At 48.9% G+C, this 21,973-nt stretch overlaps 8 protein-coding genes across 8 annotated transcripts; 2 read left to right on the top strand and 6 right to left on the bottom strand.

Moving 5' to 3' along the window:
* Positions 1 to 234: 234 nt before the first annotated feature.
* On the bottom strand, positions 235 to 813 carry PFICI_11736 (uncharacterized protein; the record flags this gene model as incomplete). The annotated part of the gene is made up of 1 exon (XM_007840317.1): positions 235 to 813. The coding sequence occupies one exon, from the start codon at positions 811 to 813 to the stop codon at positions 235 to 237; it is 579 nt and encodes a 192-aa protein (XP_007838508.1).
* A 2,177-nt stretch (positions 814 to 2,990) lies between these two features.
* PFICI_11735 (uncharacterized protein) lies at positions 2,991 to 3,790 on the bottom strand (the record flags this gene model as incomplete). The annotated part of the gene is made up of 2 exons (XM_007840316.1): positions 2,991 to 3,578; positions 3,737 to 3,790. The coding sequence occupies 2 exons, from the start codon at positions 3,788 to 3,790 to the stop codon at positions 2,991 to 2,993; spliced, it is 642 nt and encodes a 213-aa protein (XP_007838507.1).
* A 1,233-nt stretch (positions 3,791 to 5,023) lies between these two features.
* PFICI_11734 (uncharacterized protein) lies at positions 5,024 to 5,296 on the bottom strand (the record flags this gene model as incomplete). Its single annotated transcript, XM_007840315.1, has 1 exon — positions 5,024 to 5,296. The coding sequence occupies one exon, from the start codon at positions 5,294 to 5,296 to the stop codon at positions 5,024 to 5,026; it is 273 nt and encodes a 90-aa protein (XP_007838506.1).
* Positions 5,297 to 6,021: 725 nt separating this feature from the next.
* PFICI_11733 (uncharacterized protein) lies at positions 6,022 to 8,576 on the bottom strand (the record flags this gene model as incomplete). The annotated part of the gene is made up of 3 exons (XM_007840314.1): positions 6,022 to 6,141; positions 6,203 to 8,498; positions 8,554 to 8,576. 3 exons carry the CDS (start codon positions 8,574 to 8,576, stop codon positions 6,022 to 6,024), a joined length of 2,439 nt encoding a protein of 812 aa, XP_007838505.1.
* A 1,267-nt stretch (positions 8,577 to 9,843) lies between these two features.
* Positions 9,844 to 11,040, top strand: PFICI_11732 (uncharacterized protein; the record flags this gene model as incomplete). Its single annotated transcript, XM_007840313.1, has 1 exon — positions 9,844 to 11,040. One exon carries the CDS (start codon positions 9,844 to 9,846, stop codon positions 11,038 to 11,040), a length of 1,197 nt encoding a protein of 398 aa, XP_007838504.1.
* A 315-nt stretch (positions 11,041 to 11,355) lies between these two features.
* On the top strand, positions 11,356 to 12,997 carry PFICI_11731 (uncharacterized protein; the record flags this gene model as incomplete). The annotated part of the gene is made up of 4 exons (XM_007840312.1): positions 11,356 to 11,774; positions 11,830 to 12,628; positions 12,688 to 12,718; positions 12,780 to 12,997. 4 exons carry the CDS (start codon positions 11,356 to 11,358, stop codon positions 12,995 to 12,997), a joined length of 1,467 nt encoding a protein of 488 aa, XP_007838503.1.
* A 184-nt stretch (positions 12,998 to 13,181) lies between these two features.
* PFICI_11730 (uncharacterized protein) lies at positions 13,182 to 14,591 on the bottom strand (the record flags this gene model as incomplete). The annotated part of the gene is made up of 1 exon (XM_007840311.1): positions 13,182 to 14,591. The coding sequence occupies one exon, from the start codon at positions 14,589 to 14,591 to the stop codon at positions 13,182 to 13,184; it is 1,410 nt and encodes a 469-aa protein (XP_007838502.1).
* Positions 14,592 to 18,081: 3,490 nt separating this feature from the next.
* Positions 18,082 to 20,559, bottom strand: PFICI_11729 (uncharacterized protein; the record flags this gene model as incomplete). Its single annotated transcript, XM_007840310.1, has 2 exons — positions 18,082 to 20,071; positions 20,138 to 20,559. 2 exons carry the CDS (start codon positions 20,557 to 20,559, stop codon positions 18,082 to 18,084), a joined length of 2,412 nt encoding a protein of 803 aa, XP_007838501.1.
* Between the last annotated feature and the right edge of the window lie 1,414 nt (positions 20,560 to 21,973).

The raw sequence follows: 21,973 nt of genomic DNA, 5'->3' as shown, positions 1-21,973 counted from the left end.
CATGAATTTCTTTTGGTCAGCGAATGTACTTCTAGTGATCTAAAGTTCTCTCTAGAAACCCAAATGCAGTGAAATCAGATGATAAACGCCCTCGCCATGCCAATACCATGCCAATCAAAAAGTCCTGCGGCCCAAAATGATATCCCGAAAACAACCGTCGCCATGCATCCGATGCGCCCTCTCCAAATTCAAACCATCGAGTCCAACGACTTATACGTATTCCTCACGGCCTTTTTAGAAACCAGAGAGCGGGTTGGGGTTGGGGATGACACCTCCAACAGGCTGCTGAACAGCCGGAGAAACACTAGTCCCCGAGACCTTGGCCAGGGCATTATACGCGGCGAGGGTATTGGGCGAGTTGAAGTTTTGGTTCACGACGCCCGTCATGCCGTTCTGGCAGTGGTTGCCGTTGGTCTGGGAGCAGTAGAACCAGATGGGCGTCTTGTCCTCGACGACGACCTGGAACACATTGGCGCTCTGGCCCTCTTGCACGGCAAAGTTGAAGCCGGAAAAGAAGCCCGTCTCGTGGCCCGTGGCCGCGTCCTTGAGGGGCTTGCACGGCTCGCCAAACGAGGACTGGGCCACCGAGTGGTTGCGCGGCGCAAAGTGCCACTCCACCACGTCGCCGATCTCGGCGACAATGTTGTTGGGCTCAAAGCTCAGAGCGCCGCGGCCGGCGGCCACGGTGTGAGTGACGCCGGTCAAGGGGACGGTGCGCGTCGGGGTCTTGGTGCCGGTGGTGGTGCTGGGGCCAGTAGGAGCGGCGACGGCAGCGGCGATGAGAAAGGCGGTGGTGAAAGTCTGAGCAAACATTTTGATTTTGTTTTTAAGTATTTTCCAAGGAAACCCAAAAAATAAGGAAATAGGAAATAAGATGAAAAGGTAAAAACAAAAAAAAGAGTTGAAAGTTTTGATTAGATTGTGAATGTTGTTGATGATGATAGAGAAGAGGAAAACATACTTGCTCGGAGTCATCTGGGACTTATATACAGACCTGTTTGTCCTACAAGACATTCCATATTTGCAGTGTTGGCGTCAGCCGCGAATATTTGGTGTTGTTGCTTTGCAATCACGTTTACTGCCTGGTATAGTCCCAAAATAGGTGCAGTGCAACAATCAAACTACCCCGGCTCGGTATGGTCAAGATCCGGGTGCTGAGCACTCATCACCCGACTCGGCCGGCTCAACTGACTGTCGCTGTCAGGAAAAGGAAAAACCAGCCCATCTGGGTAATTTGGCATATGGGCCTCCTCCGGATTTCCAGCCAGCCGGATTAGTGTTGGCTGCCGTTCATAGGGCTGTTTATAAACGACGAGCATCGGGATTGGCTGGAATGGCCAAGTCTTTGGTGCTTATGGCGTAAATTCGAGGCTATGCTGACGGGCTGGGGGAAGCAGCAGCAGGCCACCCGACATGCATGCATGCAAAAAACAACTGCCCTGTACCCCGACTAGAATTATGTTTAGAGCAACCGAACATGCACTGCAGCTAAATTAGCCGTTATTGCAGGTCAGCACAGCCTGCATGGGTCGGATCATGAGCAACCAAAACTTACCTTTCCCATTTGTGGGTAGGTCTTTGCTTGCCATGTCCACGAGCCAGGCCAAAATAGTTGGAATCCATTATCATGACCATAATTCGTCGACGCTCTGCGCCAGGCTTGGGATTGCGATGCATTCCAGCGTCGGGATCTGTCACCACAACCCGAATGCGACGTGACGTTGCAATAGCCTTTGATGCATTGCCAGTATTGTAAGGCAAGTAATCATATGTACATACTTCTCTCGATCCTAGTGCAGAGACATATCCCATTTAGATCCCCTTTTCAATGTGACCAGTAATGTAGCTCCAGCATGACTGCACTAGGTGCTCATCGATAACGACGCCAGTACTTCAAGCACGCCGACTGCCAAGAAGCCGCCAAACGACTCGGTGCAAGTTTCGCCTCAGCTCCAGAATACATCCGGGAATGATTGAAATGACACAAGCCTATTTCCATGTAAAGAATCAGTGATGATCGTCGAACAAGACCATTAGCTGTGCCATGTAGGACTAGAAGAAAGCTGACCTCAGAATTTGGCACGAACAGTTCCACGTCTACAATTTGATGCAACATGTCCAATCCAAGGATCGATTAGCGTCTCTCTTGTCTGTCAGGCTAGACGAGGATCATACAAAACACAGACGAACTTGGTAAATCATCGCGACTGACTCGTGGCTTCGACGTGGCCGTTATCGCCAAGCCTCTACAGTCAGCATGAGGTGAACCGTATACTAGCGTCCATGGCATTAAACAAACGTCGGATCCCAATCCAGGTTTCTAGGCTTCAAAGACCAACTCGGTGGAGGCTGGACCGGTCCTCCTGTCTCCCAGTCGAGAAAGCTGGGCCGTGGCCCTCGCCAGGGAGTCTGCACCTGTTGTACGAGGCTAGAGAGTGCGGCGTGTTGATGCACCGGGTTTTCCATTGGCCAGTAAAAATAGATTCAAGGACCATTACCAACTTGCTTCCTCAGGCGAGGCTGTCCGAGCAGACCGCGCCGACCCTTATTGTTTGTTGTTGTCGCTAACGCAAAAGATTACGCTCCGCTGGATCAGATAAACAAGACATAAGATAATAATAAAGTATGCCACCCCATTCTTCGAGGCAGCACATAATTTACTTCGCAGCATCGACAAAGAGAGTATTGATCAATAGTTTATTACCAGCTATCTGGTGAGAATGTTTCTATCTGCATAAGAAACGAGTCTACCAATGCCTGTATCGTTTCTCTCATGCCAGAGTCGTCATAAGCGACTAAAGATTACCATTCCGATTCTCAGAGTATGCAATTACCGGGGGAAAAAAACTCCTTATGCAGTGTACCATGCTCTCAAAGCGAGCCTCTTTCCTGCCTGAAACCAAACCATCCATACCTGTGTGACGCCATTACCTATTTGCAAACTTGCTGGCCCCAAAGCCTACATGAAAGAAGAAGCGAGTGTCTACTCCTCACAAGAAGAGGGCAACGGCAGCCACAGCCAACAGACCCAGGGCAGAAGAAGTTCCCTGAGTGGCACTGTTGGAAGAGGGAGCGCTGAGGGTCTCAGTGGCATCACCGCCAGCGGGAGTAGTGGAGGTCTGGGTGACAGAACCAGTAGTCGAGTGCTGAGAAGTGGCAGTCTCGGCAGTGGTAGAGACTCCAGAAGGAGCAGTGCCAGAGACAGTGCCAGTGGTAGCGGGAACGCCAGGAGTGGTGATGACAGAGGTCAAGGTACCAACAGAGACGCTAGTGGTGCTGTCCTCGCCCTGGCCATTGCCACCACCGTAGCTGCCATCCTCAGTAGTAGCAGTGGTGGTAGAGATCTCAGAGGAAGCAGTAGTCTCAGAAGTGGCAGTAGTCAGAGTGTAGGCAGTGTTGGTGGGGGTGACATTGTCGCCACTGGTGGTGCAGATAGAAGTGGAAGCACCGACACCCTCATCAGTGGGAGTGAGAGTGATGCTACCACTCATGGTGACAGTGGTTGTGGTGGTGCAGTCGCAGTCCTCATCGTAGACAGCCAAGACCTTGACAGCGTTGGGACCTCGGGCAACGGCAGACTAGGATGAGATGAACCATTAGCAAATTAAGTCTACATTAGATGGGAGAGCATGAAAGTGAACGAAAGAAGGTGTTGTTTGAATTTGGGCTGTCGCTGAAAGAAAAATGGTTGCGATGCGCCTGATGGTTGTGGAAGATGGAAATGGAAGTTGCTTACCAGAGCGCCAGTGGCGAAAATGCCGACGAGAAGAATGTTCTTGGTGAACTGCATCTTGGCGATCAAAGTTGACAAGTGACGATTGGGATGTGTGTGGGATGGGCGATTGATGCTTGATGGATGTGTGACCAACGGGGCGAAGGCTCGAAATGATGCTTCGGATCTCTGCTGATGTCAACAGTGGAGATGATTCTGGAAGAATGAAGTGAAATACGATGATTTGCTTTGCTTTGAAAAGAAACAAATAGAAGCTGTAGTAGTTCAAGAGTCCCAAAAGTTGCTTGAGTGTCTGCTTGTTTTGTGGTGGATGGGAAGGGGGAAAAGATTGGTGAGTGGCGGATTTGGGTCAAGAAATAGTAACAGACGGGGGGTGGGTGACGGCTGCGACTGATGGGAAACCGCCGGCGCTCGACCTCTATCCTTTTTATGCAGGAACGCGTTTGTCGATTACTGATTCAGAACAGCTGGCAGGCGTTGCTTCGGCAGATAAAGAAAAACGCCAGGACTGATACCAGCGGGCAGCGGGCAACGGCGCATCAAATTACAACCGGGCAACCAGGAATCAGACAACGGGGCAACCGTAGCGAGCTTTCGTAGATACCTGGATGGTTGATTTCAACTTGATGCCTTGGATCCAGTCTTGGTCGTCTTGAGTTTGGCTGACTCTCTCTGAAAGGTTTGGACCGGATCAATGCCCCCCGTCCTTGCACTCCTCTTGTAAGGGAACTTGCATGACGAGATCGATCACTTGCAGCCCAGCAACGAGATTCCACCAGCGATTCTCATTGTTATCCCCCTGCAGCGAGCCGAGATCACCGTTTGACTCCCTTTCCCATTATCTCGTTTCTGGCCGTTGTGACATGTCACACCATGTTGATTGAGTGATACCCGTTCCACCTGCAAAGGCCGACCCATAACATGACTTCATGCTTAAGCAACCGTGGACGCTCTTGAAATTCTCCACAAGTCTTGTAGAGGTTGTAGTTTAGTAAACAACTTTACATGTCTCGTAGTTGTGTAAATCACCCGAGAAGAGACAGCATTCCTAACTGTCCTCGATTCACAGTTCGGCGTCATGTCTTTAGGGCAATCAACCCAACTCTCCCCACCAGACAGACGCAGCTTGGGCAAACAGAGTATCACACACGCAAGTACCACAAACCACTCGGATAAATGATTGGATCGATTGCATTTGCCTTGAGTACTCAGAGAGGTCAAGCCACTTTGGTACAGTATCCGTGTCGCCTTCCAACCAGCCTGGACTCAAATCACTGCTGACAACTAGTATCACAGTATCACCACCCCAACCAAGGCAGCAACTGCCGTAGCACCGAAAAGAACCAAGCCGAGCTCGAACCTGCCTCCAGAAGAGCACGTTGAACCGTCATCCCCGCTAGTGCTGCCGTCGCTTCCACTCTTTACTTTTCTCTTGCAGACCTCGCTTCCCCCAGAAGTCGTTGCGGCATTCGTGGTTGTGGAAGTGGATGAAGACGTCTTGGACGAAGACGTCGTGGATGCAGCCGCCATCAACACCGTGACAGGCGTCATCGACTGAGACATCTCTGCTGAAGCCAGACTCACGACAGTACTAGTTGCCACAATACCAGAGCTCGTCACTGTACAGACCGCCGGTGATAGTTGACAATCGTATTCCAGCCCGACCAAAGGGCCAAGGTTCAGGTGCATTGAACTTGGGCCATAGGTAAGGGTCAGGCTGTTGAATTCACCATCGCATGAATAAGAGGTCGCCGAGACCTGGCTTTGACAGGCCAGCAGGTACTGCGTAGTTGTGGCATCCGAGGTGATGACTGATGCATAAATATGGTCGCCTGCGGGAGTTGAGCGCGATGGCAGGAGAAATGAGGCAACGCTGCTGGTTGTTTTTGTTGTAGCGGCTGCCGCCACAGTCACGAAGATCTGGGCCAGACCAGCCAAAGGCATGAAGCTAAATGCTGTCATTGTAAACATCATTAATTATGTTGTCGAGGCTCATAAACCTGTATCGTAGTCTGGTGAGGTCCACAGGTCTGGCATACAATCTCTGATGTGGCCAAGATTTGTATTCTAGGCTGCCTCACCGACTGTTGAGCTGATATTTGTTGTCGCAAACAAATCAAGGCAGGGGTTGTCGCAGTAGCTGCCCGATTCGTATGTGGCACCGCCAGCCATTTTCTCGGCATCGCTTGGCATAAACCTTACATCACGACACTCGTGAGGGCAGGGTTGATCACCAACAAAAGTCTTGGCGGAATTGAAGATTCTTGCAGCTTGCCTTTCTACAACAGCTAATCTTTGTTATATGGCGCAAAGCCCTTCTTGATCTCGGCTACAATCTCAGCAGCCTCTTGTGCACTCTTTGCCTCATAGTCTGTACGCTTTGCCGAATTATCCTTGAAGACATATAGCTGCAAGTCGCCGCATGTCAGTATTCAATACGCGGTAACCAAAAGAAGCGAATAAACATACCTTGAGAGTGCCCGGATGCTTGCGCGAGGTGCTGCAGTTGAGGATATTGCTGAAATGTACGCTCGTGGTTTTCCCACTTTCTCGTGTGGGCTTGCCTCCCGAAGATGGTTGTATATACACGTACTCGCCATCGATCGTCAGGAGACGCTCATTGCCAACGAAACGCATAGTCTGTTTCTTCCAAACGACAAACTTCTTCAGACTAACGTCACTGCTGCCTACTTCGTCCAGCTTCATTGCCTCTTGAGCCAGAGGATGAGGTGCGCCCTTGTCTTTCTTCTTCTTTTGTGCAGCAAGGGCATTGTCCCATATGTGCTGCTTCGGTGAAGAGCCAATGGGCGAGCCGGTGATGGTGAGTGGGCCATCCGTTGCAAAACGTCTGCGATGTAGTTCCAAGTCTGTTACATTACCAATCGATGATACTGCCCGGTCGACATAGACTACAGAACCCGAGACTGGAAGTTTGAGGACGTGCGTGTTCTTGTCAAGTTGCCGCCTCTTGCAAACCATATCGAGGACTTCGGCAAGATATGTATCCGTTGTGACTTCCAGTGTCAGCATCTGCCCTGGCGCCACATCTGCAGACATGATATGGATCTTGAGAAGTTTCTTTTGTCCTCTGCTTGCTGGAACTGGTGCGGGCTCAGGTGCCGCGGGCCTATCAGCATGTGCCGTCTCAATGCGGAACATTGTATTGGTGATTGGGTTCGGTTTTGGACGGGTTGAAGCAGGAGGTGGTGGTAACTGAGAAGTAGGCTTAGGCGTAGCCTCCTCGTTCACAGCTTCGACGGCCACTTCTTCTTGGGCAAATTGTGGCGTCAACTTTTGGTTCTCCTCGAATGATTCTTGAGATGCTTGTACCAGACCAAAGTCGTCGTACATCTTGGAGGGGCCTCGTGATCTACCACCTCGATTATTTGCTGTGGTGAAAGAGTTGACCGGCTTCTTCCTCTCCAGAGGTGGAAAGTCATCGTCTACCTCATCTCCATCCACCATACGTAGCGTCCACCAATTAACGTTTTGTCTATCGTTCGGAATGGGGGGCTCGAGCTTTTCGTCGTGGTATCTCCAAAGACTTAGTCCAATGAGTTCTGCAACAGTGACTGGCCTGAAGCTGCCATCTGGGTCTTGTATATTCTTCCGAATGGGGACCTCAAAAGGTTTAGAGGACGTCTTTGAAAATGGAGCGTAAATACGGATGGATAGTGGATCTGGATCACCTTTTCCAGAAAGAGAAGCAAACTGTTCCAAAGGCATCTTGGGCTTGGTATTCTTGGCCTTGAGAGCATCACCCAAGAGACTTCTGGGCTGTATCATACTCAAGGGCCTGAGAGTACTCATGGGTCGAGGCGGCGGCAGGACCAGCGATATCGAGGGCTGTGGTTGTGTTGGGGGTTTCCGTACTGTAGATTGTCGCAGCAGCTGCTTTGGAGGAGTACCAACGACCTGCTGTCCCGGAGAAGCAGGCAAGACCGTGTTCTCTACATCGGCCAGAATCGATGCCGAGTCCACACTCTCAACGAAAGCTGACGAGGCATCAGATAGATCAGAGTCATCTTCTTCTTCTGCCAGCGGTTCGCTCCGTATCCTCTCAATCCCATGCGCCGGCTCTTCTGCAATTCGGGCTTGTAATCTGGCAGACCTAGCTGCCGCCCTCGCAGAGTCCTTGTGCTTACGATATCCGGAATTGTCAAACTCGTTATCTGAGGATACCTCACTACTAGTGACAGTGTCGCGACGAGCCCTCTCCTTGACCGTCTCGAGCGCGGACTGCGAACCCCTTCGAGCACCTGGAGCTTGCCTCTGCGGTGATACTACTGCCGTCTGTCGTAACTGCGAAGACTGGATTGGGGAAGACCCTGAGCGGTTTCTGAGTGGCATCTTTGCAAATCGTATCTGCTGCGCCGCCCTCTGATCCGACTCTTCATCACTTTCATCGCTTAGATCACTGCTGTCATCCTCTTCCATTTCGCGTTCTCGCCGCCTCTCCCTCCTCCGTCTCGTTGCGATTCCTGGCCCTGGAGTCTCTGTTCCACCGCCTGTGAGCATGCCGCCCTCCTCCACGTCATCTTCGAGGGTGAGGCCGAATCGAGGCGGGGCCTGAAAGTACTCCGAGGCAGTGGCTGTAGGTATCGGCGGGGAGTGGGTTCGCTTGATGAGGGCAGGATTGGTGCGCCATCCAGCAGCTTTGAAAGGTGCAGTATTGAGAAAGTTGTCATTCAAGGAAATCAGTCGCTCGCCGACGCCATCAGCAACCTCACCGAGGTAGCTGACGCGCAATTGGTAAGATACCAGACTAGAATTGGTCCGTGTCAGCGCAAGCACGTTCCAGTGCGGTTGGGCAACTTTACTCTTCCACCTGAATGAGAGACATGGTCAAGAACGAGTGTCAGCACAATGCGAACCGGCGCAAGCTGCGGTCAAGATCCTCCCTAAAGGGTGAGATTGCGCATTGGGGTTGATTGCGATTGCGCTCTCAATTGTCCAAGATCCCTTTGTGACAGTCCACAGTGAGATTAGGCTTGAGGGTCATTTATAGCACAACAGAGAAGAATACGGGATCGGTGATGATAAAGGGGTGTCGCTTCGGTTGAGTTGATGTGGGGTTGTTGTCGAAATGTGCACGCCGACAAGAAGGGACGGATGCAAAGAGTTGTTTGATCTAGGTCAAGTAATGTAGTGTTTGAAGGAGACCGAGGCAGCCTGGTCTGTAAGGACCTTGAGGTCGACATTGACAGCCAGTGTCGCACCAACCAGCCCGCCGCGCGCGGTCGCTAACCTTATCTCAGTTCATGGAGTGCGGGGCATCAATGATGGGTGCGGAATAGGGCCGCTCACATGTGCAGTACAGGTTGTGCTTGGTCTTGTGCAGAGTCAACCTTTCATACATTCTGTTGGGTGATTATTCTTTTGTATCTGCAATATTTCCTCTTGAAAAGAGTAGAAGAAGAAATATTCTGTGGCCATTTCATCCTTTGTCGACTAAATACTTCTAGATTTACGATATGGATACATTGAAGTATGATATTGCAATGGTGAGCAGGAACTGATGGTATCCATCTACCAGGTTGTTTATTAATGACATGTGAATGACTTTCATAAGTGAGCCTTTAATGACACAGAAACAACACTTGTCTCAAAGGTTTGCAACATAGCTTTCGTATGTTCTCTCATTCCCAGAGTCGTTGCTCACAAGATGGTGAGCTTTGCTATAAGAAGCGAACGATCAAAGGTTGGCAGTTGAACGTTATGCAATACGAGCAATGTTGACACTTGGAACTGTTTTTCTTCATTTATGTTTAAGTTAAAGATGATCTTTCCTAAAATATGACTGACGCCATTGAAGGTCCGAGAGTCTAGTACATGTTTCCTATTCTTTTTTATCCATGTAAGTGGTACCCTACAATGCCCATTTTCAGATGACAGTGCGGAACACTCAGTACAGGGTATCCCGTTGCGGTCCCACGCTAGTGTCGCGTACCTGATGTTTAGGTACATGAGCAATGATCTCAGCAGCTCTACCGACCTAGGCAGTCCAACCTTTTGCACCCAACACCCACGAAACTACAAACAGCTGCAAGAACACCCTGAATCAGCCATCTGCGATAATTATTCACCAAAGGAAGCACGAAACTTTTGATATGGCCTTGGTGGATTACTCCGACTCGGAGTCAGACTCTGAAAGCGTCGCGCAGCCAGTAGCAAAGCCTGCTCCAGCAGCAGCCCCGTCCAGCAGTACGACAGCCAAGAAGCCTATACAAAAGGTCGTCGACCGGTCGAATCCGCGAAAAATCGTCGTGAATCTCGGCGCCGCCACAGCGCAAGATGAGAGCAAGACAGAAATGGGCAATAACGAGCCACCTGCGAAGAGAGCTAAGACGGGTGGGGGTGTGTTTGGCGGCTTCGCCTCACTGCTTCCACCACCAAAGAACAGAGCGCAAAAGCCTGCACAGAGCAATGGCACGAGCGGTGGTGCTAGCAGCAGTACAAAACCTCCTCCGCGCGTCGGTGTCAATTTGAAGACTGGCGCCACCCCGGGATTCAGTAGGAGCACCGAAGATGATGACGAGACCGAGGGTGGTGCTGGCAAACAACCCTCGATACCCGATGGACAAAAGGCTGCGGAGGACATCACTCTCGTGGGCAAGCCTCTAATGTTCAAGCCTTTGTCTGTAGCAAGGAAACCCAAGAAGAGTGTAGCAGCCAAGATGGGAGCAGTGCCAAAGGCAGCGGCAGCAGCTCCTGCGAATCCATCACCGCAAACGGTAGAAGTCCAGTCTAGCGAAGAGCCGCCAATGAAGAAAAAGAAGGTCTCACTCTTCTCTATAACCGCTGAAAGCGACGAGATCCCAGATGTCGCACCTAGTAGCGGCGCATACGAGCCCATGTTCCCTGAAGAGTCGGGTACAGCTACAGACGACTTCGCAGCCTACGACGCGCAGTACTCCAGCTCATTTGCAGACCCCGGAAGCTCAGCACCTGCCGCACCAATAGCAACGACGATGCATGCCGACTCGCTGGAATCCATTGCCTCGGATATGAATCTAGATGCTACAGCTAGGCGGGCGCTCTTTGGACGTCGCGGCGTACCTGCGCCAACGCAATCGGCATCGAGAGTCATCAATTTCAATACGGACCAGGAATATGCGCACAACGAGGAGCTGCGCGCCTCTGGAGAGCAACAGATCTACAACCCTGTCCGGGCCATTGCGCCTGGCAAGCACAGCCTGCGACAGTTGGTCAACCAGGTGCACAATCAAAAGGATGCTTTGGAAGAGAGCTTCGCAAAAGCCAAGACCAATCAAAAAGAGGCAGGGCAACGATACGGCTGGCGTTAATAAATTTCTTTCAGAATATCGCCTCATAAAGACAAAACTTTCCAACTGTCCGGAGAGGCCATTTAAATAACAGTCTGAACGACGTATCGACGCCACTTCTTGGAGATTCCGGTGGTGCAGTAAGAGTGTGAAGGTGCTTATTGGTCCAGATTGTCTCCCAGCTCCATAGTAAACGTGATGTCGGTTGCAGCCTTGGCCGCACTGCCTCGCGGGGCAGATTCGTAGAAGACATAACCAGCCGATGAACACCGAGCGAACCATTCAATTCTGACATGCATCAATCTCTATGTATTTCTCAGGATTGAATCATTCACGATGGATCCGCTCAGCGTTACGGCGTCCGTTGTAGGGCTCATTGGCGCAGCAGCCAAGATATACGGCATGATCGAGTATATTTCGTCAGCCAAAGATGCCCCTACTACTCTTCGAGAAGCGGAGATTGAAGTGAAGCACATCGAGATTGCTTTGCGGTCACTCCAGCGATATCTCTGGCACCTTGGCCAGATCGATGCTCGACGAAGAGAATGCATCCAGTTGAATGATTTAATCATTGCTTTGAGTGATGCCATGCGTGTCTTTTATGACTTTGAGAACTTGTTGGTCTCGCTTGCAAGGCTGACGCGACTTCGGGTTGCCATATCGTGGTTCATGTATGCGAAACAAATTGACGAACATATTGTCAAAACACAACGTAACAAGTCCACACTGGTTTTCATGTTGAATATATTGCAATGGTTAGTAAAAACCGAATGCCAACTAGAGTGACATTAGAATTGACACAATAGACAGCCAGTCAGACATGGAGGCATCACAAAGCCAAGAGCGACTTCAGACTTTGGTTGAGCAAATACTTGCCGATAATAACGATCTCAGACAGAGGTTGAGCCAGATGCAAGATACATTCGATGCGCGGAGCACTTTCACCAAGGCAAATGCAGAAACGAACATGACCAGACCGTACGACGAGGAAGATAGAGAAGACAATCTATCGATCCTGACAGAAGCGTATCGACACACTGCAATGACCCAAAGTACACAGGCAGGCACACTAAATACTGCGCTTGAACGTATATTGGAGCAGTCCTGGGTCTACAAAAGAAATCGCAATGGCGAGTGCGATAGATCATTCATCCACTCCGACCAGCGCTCCCATGCTTGGTCCTGCTTCACAGGGTACAGCCTAGCGGATGTTTCTGTACTCTCCATGGTATCCATGCCTATCACACAAGTCGACATCAAAAGTGTTACCTCCTACAACTTTGACGTCGTGGAGAGTTACGATAGTGATGATACCCCCCAACCTGGCTTGTCTTATGCCGAGGACGGTAGCAAAGGAGAAGAAATCTCACCGAAAGGCGTGAACTCTCTTCCGGTGCCATCGAAAGTCCAAAAGGATGACCCTCAAGCGTCCACTTGGCCGCATGTGGACCGATCTGCTCAGTATCGCCATACCAACACAGAGGCGACGTCCGAGCCATGGTCTCGAAGTTTACAGATGCTTGAGCCCGATGCGGGAACTTTACCTTACACGAATGATGCTATTTTTAATGATTTCAAAAGAAATAATCAATGTCATGGCTGTAGCAAAGTGGGTGATTCATGAAGCAAATGTGAGAAATGGGCTTATAGCTAACAATAGCGGTGCAGACACTCGAGGCGGGAAAGGCATGGGAGCTACGTAAGTCACACAACACACGATGCTGTCAAGGCTTGGGACGCTGACATAATACGTGCTTTAGTCGGATATCGGTGGCATCTAGACTGCTATCGCTGTACTTATTGCAATGTGCTTTTCGATGCTCAAGCCGATATCTATCCTCTCCAGGATGGAAAGCTGATCTGCGACAAGTGCTTCTGCTGTTCAGAATGTGGCAACGGTACCAAGGACTTGGCTATTTTGGCAGGGGATCAGGCATTTTGTGCAGAGTGCTTTGCCGTGCTGCGTGCAAGTGCGTGATCAAGTCTCTTTGACCTACTAGAACCTCATGGGATAACTTGCATGGATTGCCATCAAATCCCCATGGCCAGGAAACTAGAAGAAGAAACTCACGCGGCAGAGTAACAGCAAGACGGAAGGACTGACTGCAGAAGTCTGATGCTTGACAGATGTCACTTTTCGGGCCGCGATGTGCCAGTCGTCCTTATATCAATTGAAATTCTTGCTGTGAAGCTTTCGGTCCCCGTTCCCCAAATACACGGCGCCAAATATCCATACTCTCCAAGTCACATATTTCGAATGCGTTCCTCTTGTAAGCCTGACAGAACAATGGGTAGAGTGTTATCCCAATAACTTTCCACTTATCGCCCGAAGGCCGCAACAAAAATGGATAGGCACAGCCTCGCAAAAGGACGATCTGATCCCCTTCCTTGCTGTGCCGGGGCACCATGGCCACACGAGTCATCCAGCAATGAACCTGTTCATCCTGACGAATATCGAGCCAGGGTGTGGCCGCGCCGAACGTCAATAATGGCATGATTTCGTCTCTCAAATGTACAGTACTGGCCACAGTAGTGGCGACCATGCCATCTTTCCGTGGCTCGTCATACCACTGTTTGAGGTTCTGCTTGGCCCACTCCTGCGCCTTTCGTAGCCGCTTTCGTTTGAAACGGCCGAGGTCACTGTATTGAACATAGCCTTCCCAGCCACCACCGCCCGGGGCAGGACGGCCTCCTCGAGCAGTCCCCTCAAGATATAGAAACGGCGTACAAGGCTCGTCCTCGATATTTCCCGACTCCAAGGTAGCTAAGGGGGTACCTCGAACGCATAGGGTGTTCTTTACCAGGCGAACGTCTCCAGTTTTGCAGTCAAAATCCATCATTCTACCGAAGTGATGCCAGTACTGCTTCTTGGTATAGCGATTGTGATACAACGACCTTTCAGTAGTTGAGTATAGTCGGCGCGCAAGCTCATGCAGGAATAAGCCAAGGAGGCGCGATTGCCATTCCGGGGAGCCGACTTTTGATGGTCGCAAGTCTCTTATCATTCCGAGGGCCCCGGGTTCCATGTAGTCATAAACAGAGGCATATTCCCCATTGTAGAGACGTTCTAGACCGCCTGGAAGAGGACCCCATGGAGTGTTTACCGTTCGCCAGTCCACAGTCCACGATGGGAGTTCAATATCCTGGTTGTCATTGATGAGAGACAGTATGTATAGCGATTGAGTCTTCCGAATGAAGTAGTATGTGATGTTCTGATATACTTGTGAGAAGCTCAAGGAATAGTCAATTTTGAGCAGCTTGCCCTTTTCGTCCATCTCTTGGTCCTTGGTATCTACCAGGCAGTCAGAAAATCCAAGGACTCCAAACAGGTGATCGCGCTTATCCGAAACCTGGAAATAGGGGGTGCAGAGCAGTATTCCAAGCAGAGGAGCTCGAGTTGGCTCAGCTGCGCTTACAGGTTTTTTTTGCATCCCCACAATGTATGGGAAGAAAGTCTGGACTGTAAGTGATGGGTTTCGCATGAGCTCGAGGTCGGCGGGCGAAGAGTACATGCGAGGTGAGAGATATACTTGAGGGGTCCTGGCCATGTGCATCAGGTTGTCCAGTTTCATGAGAACTTTCCAGCCTATCTCCAAGGGGCCGAATTGCATTACCATTTCCCGAGCAGCAGCAAACTCCTGTCTGATCCAAGCTCGTTTCAAGAGAGTTGGGCAGCAAATCCTCTGAAGGAAGTTAAGACATTGTGGATCCCTTGCGGTTCTCAACTGCTTGATGAGGATTTCTCCGCGTGATAAGACACGTTCATTTTCGTACGGTAAAGAAGCGAGTCTCAAAGCAGATATACTGGCCGTGTCTTGATCCTCATTCCATTGTGGGTTCTAGGCCAATACTCTACGGGCTTTTTTGTATATTGTGAGCATCCTGCCCACTTGACGCGACTTTTCGATGTTGTCGTGCTGATTTATGCACAAGGCGTCGATCCAGATATACCGCTTGGCGACGTGAGGCTCCGCTAGGGCTATGTGATTGAGGGCTTTCGCCAAATTCGATCTGATGGGCAACTCAATTCCATTGACGCAGATTGAATCTGACAAGGTTGGATCCCCCATTCATACGACAGTGCATCAAAGAGCACCTCGTCAAAGCCTTCGGGTTGACGCAGGCCCATGCCATCGAAACCAATAATATCTACGACATGAAGTCGATATGTTGGTGTTGTACTGACGTAGTCAGTACCCACCGCAGATCACCTGCTTGGGTATATAGTCGCTCTTCAGCACCTCTCTTTTGTAGACTAGAGATCAACTCAGACAACTTTCAATGCTTCCTCGATCATCTCGTCTTCAGTTCCCCCTTCACACATCGGCTCAGGTGAGAGTTGGGTCGAGACCGATTGCAGTTGGCGGATCAATCTGCAACAAGCGCGTTTCCCACGGCGAACATCTCGTAGGGTACAGTGCTTTGGCTGCCACTATTTCGTCTTGAAGAGTATAGAGAGGACTGTGGACAGGGTCTGTACCTTCCATCGAATTCGGTAGCTATTTGCGACCAGAAGTCGCTTTCAAACTTGATCTCGGACTTTTCTCAAGCTTCCAACCTTCTTTTGTTGTTGTTCATATCCACACGCATACCAAGAGAGAGAATCAGCAGCGCACTCGACCTTGCAAGGCAATGGTTCCTGATTTTGTGCTTGGTGATCCTGGGGATACCAGATATCTTTCTAGCTTTGTGGTTTGATTTCAAAGCGGTTCTGCATCCTCACCGCCAACTGTTGGGGAACTCTCAATCGAACTGAATGATTACAGGTTAGTGCTTATTGTCAAAATGTAGGAATAAGTGGAGCGCTTCTCCACACATATATCTATCTTTGACCATCCAACCTCTGTTGGATGTGAACAACTCAACTAATACAACAACCATTACCCATACCTATCATATCTTTTCACACTTATCATTGATCGAGTACCGAACTCCGATCCTCAGAACTGATTTCTAGTCTGAATATCAAAACCAAACCAACAGCGTAGCGCAAAAACACGAACCTAGATACTCACTGGGCACGGCCCAGCAGAAAATCGATTCCAGGAACTCGAAGGCGTGGTGACATGAATGTCAGAGAAGATCTAGCCACCGCTGCCAAGTTGCCAACGTTTTTGTTTCTATCCCTCATTTGGTACTAGACTCGCTTAATTGCCCAGAGTGGGCCGGTATTGATCAAGGGTAAAAATATATCGTAAAAATAAATATTCAAAAAGATTTATTAATTTATTTTCTGTTCCAGTAAATATAAACTAAAATTTTTAACCACTAAATATCATGCTTTGATTACATGTTATTTTCATCTTGCCATCAAACAGCGCATGCTCAAAGAGCGAATCGGCTCACTTGTTATATCTGTCGCCATTTCGGCCAGAGCCTTATTGGCTGACTTCAAAGTAAGAGTTCGACACAGAGCCTGAATCTCTTCCCATTCAATTAGTTGCCTTCATTGATCCATTTTTTTCTGCTTGTTGTTAGGTGCCCTTCTCCTTTGATGCGCCATAGTGTGGCTGGTTGTGTGGCAACCTTTTGGTGACACAACGGGAAGTGTTGGTAAAGTCTGTTTGTTCACACATTATTTTCGTAGATGTAGACCATCTTTAGTTTTACTCTTTATTTCAGATACTAGTCGTATTATCCTTCGCAAGTCCACCGTGATAGCTTGTGCGGGAATGAGAAGCTCCGTTATACAATGATACGAACTCCAATAATAATGACTCTATTCTTATCCCACAAATGCAACACAACACACAGGCTTCCTTGAAGGAATGCAAAATGGTCGGTAAGAGCATCTCTGCAGCCGGGCCCAGGGTATCATTGCAGAAGTGGGGGTCAACCCCCATGCCGCAGTGAGAGACTAGAAGAATCCGTCGCAGAAGCTTCAGTGCTGGATTGAGGGGATGAGGTTGTCGAATCCGCACTGTCAAATATGGTTGAAATAGTAGTCTCTGATGTTGTCCTAGGAGTAATCGGGGCAATGGTGGGTGAAGGTGTCAAGAGAGTGGCTGTAGAAGTAGTAGAAGACCGAGAAAATGGCGGAGAGACGCTAAAAGAAGGCGAACGACTATAGGGTGTGCGCCTGGTGGTGGACGCAAGAAAACTTGATGCTGTATCGGAGGCAAAAGCTGTGGTTTCAACCCCGGCCGTTATCGCCGTCACCATTGCTAGAATAAGTGAGGACTTCATGGGGTGCAGTAGAATATCAAGTCGATAGAGATGTAAAAGACCTGGTGATGGCTCTCGCTAATCACTAGACATTGGATTGAGGGATAACGATTTTCGATTACGTTCTCCAGTCTGGCTATTCATGTCGCGGTTAGTAGGTGCATAGGTATATGCCGGACGGTAACTCACAAGATTAGTTTAGCTACCATGCGCAAAAGCTTAACCGATATGCTTTTACTTCGCATGCTGACTTCGCAGAAATTCATTTCAATGTTGGCATCCTTACTTTGGATTACTTGTCTTTTCTTCAAGGTATTCCCGCAATTTCCTTCTAGTCGCAATGTTCAGAAACGTAGTAGTCTGGCGCATGATCCAGAATGTAGAGTGTACCTACATGTCTTAGTCAGCGAACTCCGTAATTAAGCGTTATAATCACACAAAAAGATTTAGCGGTAGTTATCCATATGATACTCGAGGACTTCTTTTCTTCTTATTTCCTTGGTGCATACAGCTCTGACGGTTTGAGTGAATGTGCTTAGATATATGGATTCTGTGTGCGAGATCATACTGAATGTTGACTGACGGCTCGGTACCGGCACGAGGAGCAGCTGGCCCGCAGCGAACAAAATCTTCAGAAACATCCTGCTCGAAGTGACCCCTGCTTCTTTGAATGAGCTTTCCCACTACAGCTGGACCCGTTACAGTTCGTCGCTTTGAGTTTTCCCTACGGCACGGCACGCATGTCAAAGACCAAACTCCCCTTTTCAGTCAACTACACAGTAGACAAGAGCGATGTAGTTTTCTTTAGACATAGGTAGCTTCCCAAGTTTCTGTTTATATTCAGTATACATTCAGTACATATTCAGTAACCATTTCTCTAGAAGGCTATGTAGCAGATCATTCCTCAAGAGCATCGTAAAATAAATCCTCATCTAGTAAACCCTGGTTCGTACTCCTCTTGCGTTCGATGGAATGAACCAGATTCTGAAAAGCTTGTGCTATGGTAGGATCCCGCGGACCGTATAGTTCCTGGATCTCCAGAGCCGTCTTCCCAGACGCATTACGCACGGCCGGGTCCAAGCCGCGTAAATCTTGTTTCGCCAAGATATTGATTGTCTCGAGGTCTGCGCCTTGAGCAGCCAAGTGCAGAATCGTCTCTTGTTGAAAATTCATATGAGTGTAATTTGCCTTGTATTTGAAAAGCAGTTCAATACACTCATGCGCGTTCTCTTCAACAGCGCAAAGAAGCGCCGTTTGATTTGAAGCCAAATGGACTTGCTCAATATCCGCACCTTCCTCAAGTAGAAACTTCATGATATCAAATCGATTGTTGTCCGCAGCAGTCGTTAATGGACTATCAATGCCGTTGAGATCCCCCCCAGCTTTCCATAATTTGCGAGCTGTGGCCACGTCGGTGTGATAGCATGCATAGCCGAATGCGCTCTGGCCATTATCGTTTTTCATTTTGACATCGGCGCCCGCTTCCAACAAGCAATCAATTAAGTGCGTATCTTCGCTAAGCCGCTTCCGGACAGCCAGGTGTAATACGGAGGTCTGAATGAAATCAGCAGGTGAATTTACAGCGGCACCGGCTTTCAGTAGCTCGCGAACACTCAAGCCGTCCTGCAACGCTGCAGCCCAATGAAGAGGCGTTCTTGAATACTCATCTCTACTCTCCAGTTGTTGCAGGACGCTACGGTCGGCCCCTTCAAGTACCAGTTTAAGGTCAATTGGGCACAACCCCAAAACCACTTTGGTGAGAAAGCTGAGGCCTATATCATCGATATACGCCGATATCGGCATTAGCTCCGTAATCCTGCGGGATATGTGCCGAGGTATTCGATTGCTCAAAATAAATTCGGTAGCTTTAGCTATTACCGGGATATTTCCCGTCCCTGCCATATAGGGATCTGCGCCGTTTCGAAGCAGGACCTCCACGAGGTTCACATGACGGTCAGAGACGGCATGTGCGAGAGCAATTTGCAACGGAGTGCCGCCACGACCGACTATTCGAGCGTTCACGCATGTCGGGTCCTCTCTGAGGCGTTGTTCAAGTAGTGGGACGTTTCCGTCCCTCGCGCACTGGTATATGCTGCCCGATTCCCACTGCAATTCGCGATATGTCTTCAAACTGAACGTGATGCCTCCGAAAGATCTCTTTATCAGTAGTTCGAGAGATCTCCGTATAAACCAGCCAGGAAAGAGGTAGATCATACGCAGGTGCATCTGACCCTGTCGCAGACACGACCGGTGGGAGCATTTTGGAGAAGTTGTCGGATATCCTATATACCTACAGAACAAGTCTCCGCAGATCTTCCCCAAGAGAGGAGGCATTGAGAATTTTATATCCGCCGGTTTTTGACTGTGACAGGAACACGGACAACCCCTCTGACAGCCCGGAGACTGGCTATACACTGAGAAAGCGTATGTCCTGGCCGAGCTTTGTTCATCGAGCATAGATTTGAGTGGGAAGCCAGAAGACTCTGCTTCCAATACCACGGACTGTGCTGCCTCGGTGTCTTGGTCAGCAGTGGTCGTGCGTTGTAATGTTATCCGAGTACTGTCAGAACAGTTGGCCTTGTCCTCTTCATTGCATTTGACGTGACCCTGTCTTGTCGAGCCTAATAACAACTGTGGGGTATCTTCGCCGCGGTGATTTGCAGCTTCTGGGAAATGCTGTGAGGGCAGTGTGCTATCCATCTCCGGCATCAGTCCCGTTGCACCAGTCTGAGATGATTGAACAAGTTCGGTTGTCAACATGACCTGCTCATGTATCATATTGAGTCTATCTTCAAAATGGGTAGAAGCACTTCTATGCTGTGCATGAAGTTGTGTTAAATCCGTTTTGACCGAATTCAGTTCGACATCTACCCTGCCAGTCATAATACTGATAAAGTATTAGCTTCCAAGAAGTGTATTCTAATTATGTGAGATGGGCGCGAAATGGACGTACACGTTATGAATAAGGAGAAGGTGGTTGATCTTGAGACGGCCATCTCGCAAGTGACCCTCAAGTTCTCCCACTTGCCGTGTCTTGTACAGAAGCCTAAGTTTCTGTCTCTGGCATGTCAAGAGCTTCAGATCTCTGATCAACACATCTAGCTTTCTTAGATGGCGCGCTATTATCTCAATATGCCCTTGGATAGCTGTCGACAGTTCATCGTTGGACAGCTTCAATCTCGCATCGGGATCTTGATAAACCTTTGCTAGGTGGTCTAGTATGACTTTGAGATCAGTGACCTCGTTGCTCAGAGCTAGGAGAAGTGAAGGACACTTCCTCCAAGTACGAACAGCATCGATGAGACCAGCAGATGTCCTGCAAGCAACATCTAAGACACCAATCACACTAGCTAAAACCGCGAAAGCCTCAGCCATTCTTTAACCGTGTAAGGAATGAGAATCAAATTGTGAAAGAATCAAATTGTGAGAGAATCAAATTGTGAGAGAATCAAATTGTGAGAGAATCAAATTGTGAGAGAATCAAATTGTGAGAGAATCAAATTGTGAGAGAATCAAATTGTGAGAGAATCAAATTGTGAGAGAATCAAATTGTGAGAAAATCAAATTGTGAGAAAATCAAACTGTGACACTTAACCAGGATGAAGGGACGGGAAGGGCTTAGGGACTGCGTTTCTCTTAAACTGCCCTTTACGGTATCCACAAAGTCTTATATCCCACCCAGCACTTTCGGTGTGTGCTCTCCAATTTTTCTATTCGTCTCTATTATTCTTGGTTGGGTACCAACCTCTCTATGAATGAGACTGGTACTCACAGTTGGTGTGAACCAATCATCCTGCTAGGAACTTTTCGACTACTTGAACTCATCCAATTGAATCACTTTTTTTTCTTATCTAAATTGGGGGTTCCTTGGTTTGGGTGCAAAGCTGGCAAGGCTACGTAGGTTGACATATGGAGCGCATATGGCATGTTCGGGGTTTGCCCCCGCCGTAATGCCCTGCAATGAAACCCAACTGGCAGCTGCAGGGATTCTCAAAATAAATGCTTCCTGATCATATTGCATTACTTTAGGAAGTTGTTTATGTTGTGTTGTGGCGTGTCGCAATGCATATGAAGGATAAGAATAGGTTTATAATTGTCGGAATATGTACAAATGAATTCATAAATGGTGAGCGAGGCTGGTGTAAAGAATAATCTGTTTCTTTTTTCTTTGCTACTTCAGTAAGTTCAACTGGAGTCACACTTCTCATACATTTGATAATTCTTTTTCACGCCCTGCAATGAGGCCGTGAGGGGCTGAAGATTTCTCGGCGGAGAAGCCTTGCATATTCGCGAAGCTACGACCAATCAAACCTCGCGAGCATGGATCCTTGACTATGCATCAAGTGCATTGGATCTCTTGAAAAGCATTGGCTAAAATAAGACCCCTCAAGTGAAAGCTCGAAGCAATGCAACCAAAAAATAATGGTGGGTTGAAATGAAACTGGTTCATCACAATAATTGAGCCGGTGAGATTGTGGCCTACGTTCTTGTGCCACCCACACTTTATTTGACCGGTGGCAGTAAAGGTCCACAACGAGGCTGCGAGTTGCGCGGATCCTCAGTCGATGCACTCACAAACTGCCAGGTGACAACATTCCCCGCAATCACTATCCCCTCTTCCCTACTTATTTCAAAGTCATATTCACCAGGATTCGTGCCTTGCCATCTCAAACTAAACACCAATGATAGTCGATTACCTGACGAAGTCGCCTCAGCTCGAAGATGATTTGTGACTTTTGTTACAAGAACATTTTGGTAGTTGTACTCGATGAGAGTTGCGACTACCATC

Source organism: Pestalotiopsis fici (assembly GCF_000516985.1).
Source record: "Pestalotiopsis fici W106-1 unplaced genomic scaffold PFICI_Scf_9, whole genome shotgun sequence".
NCBI classification, from domain to species: domain Eukaryota; kingdom Fungi; phylum Ascomycota; class Sordariomycetes; order Amphisphaeriales; family Sporocadaceae; genus Pestalotiopsis; species Pestalotiopsis fici.
This window is presented reverse-complemented; position numbering and strand designations above follow the sequence as displayed.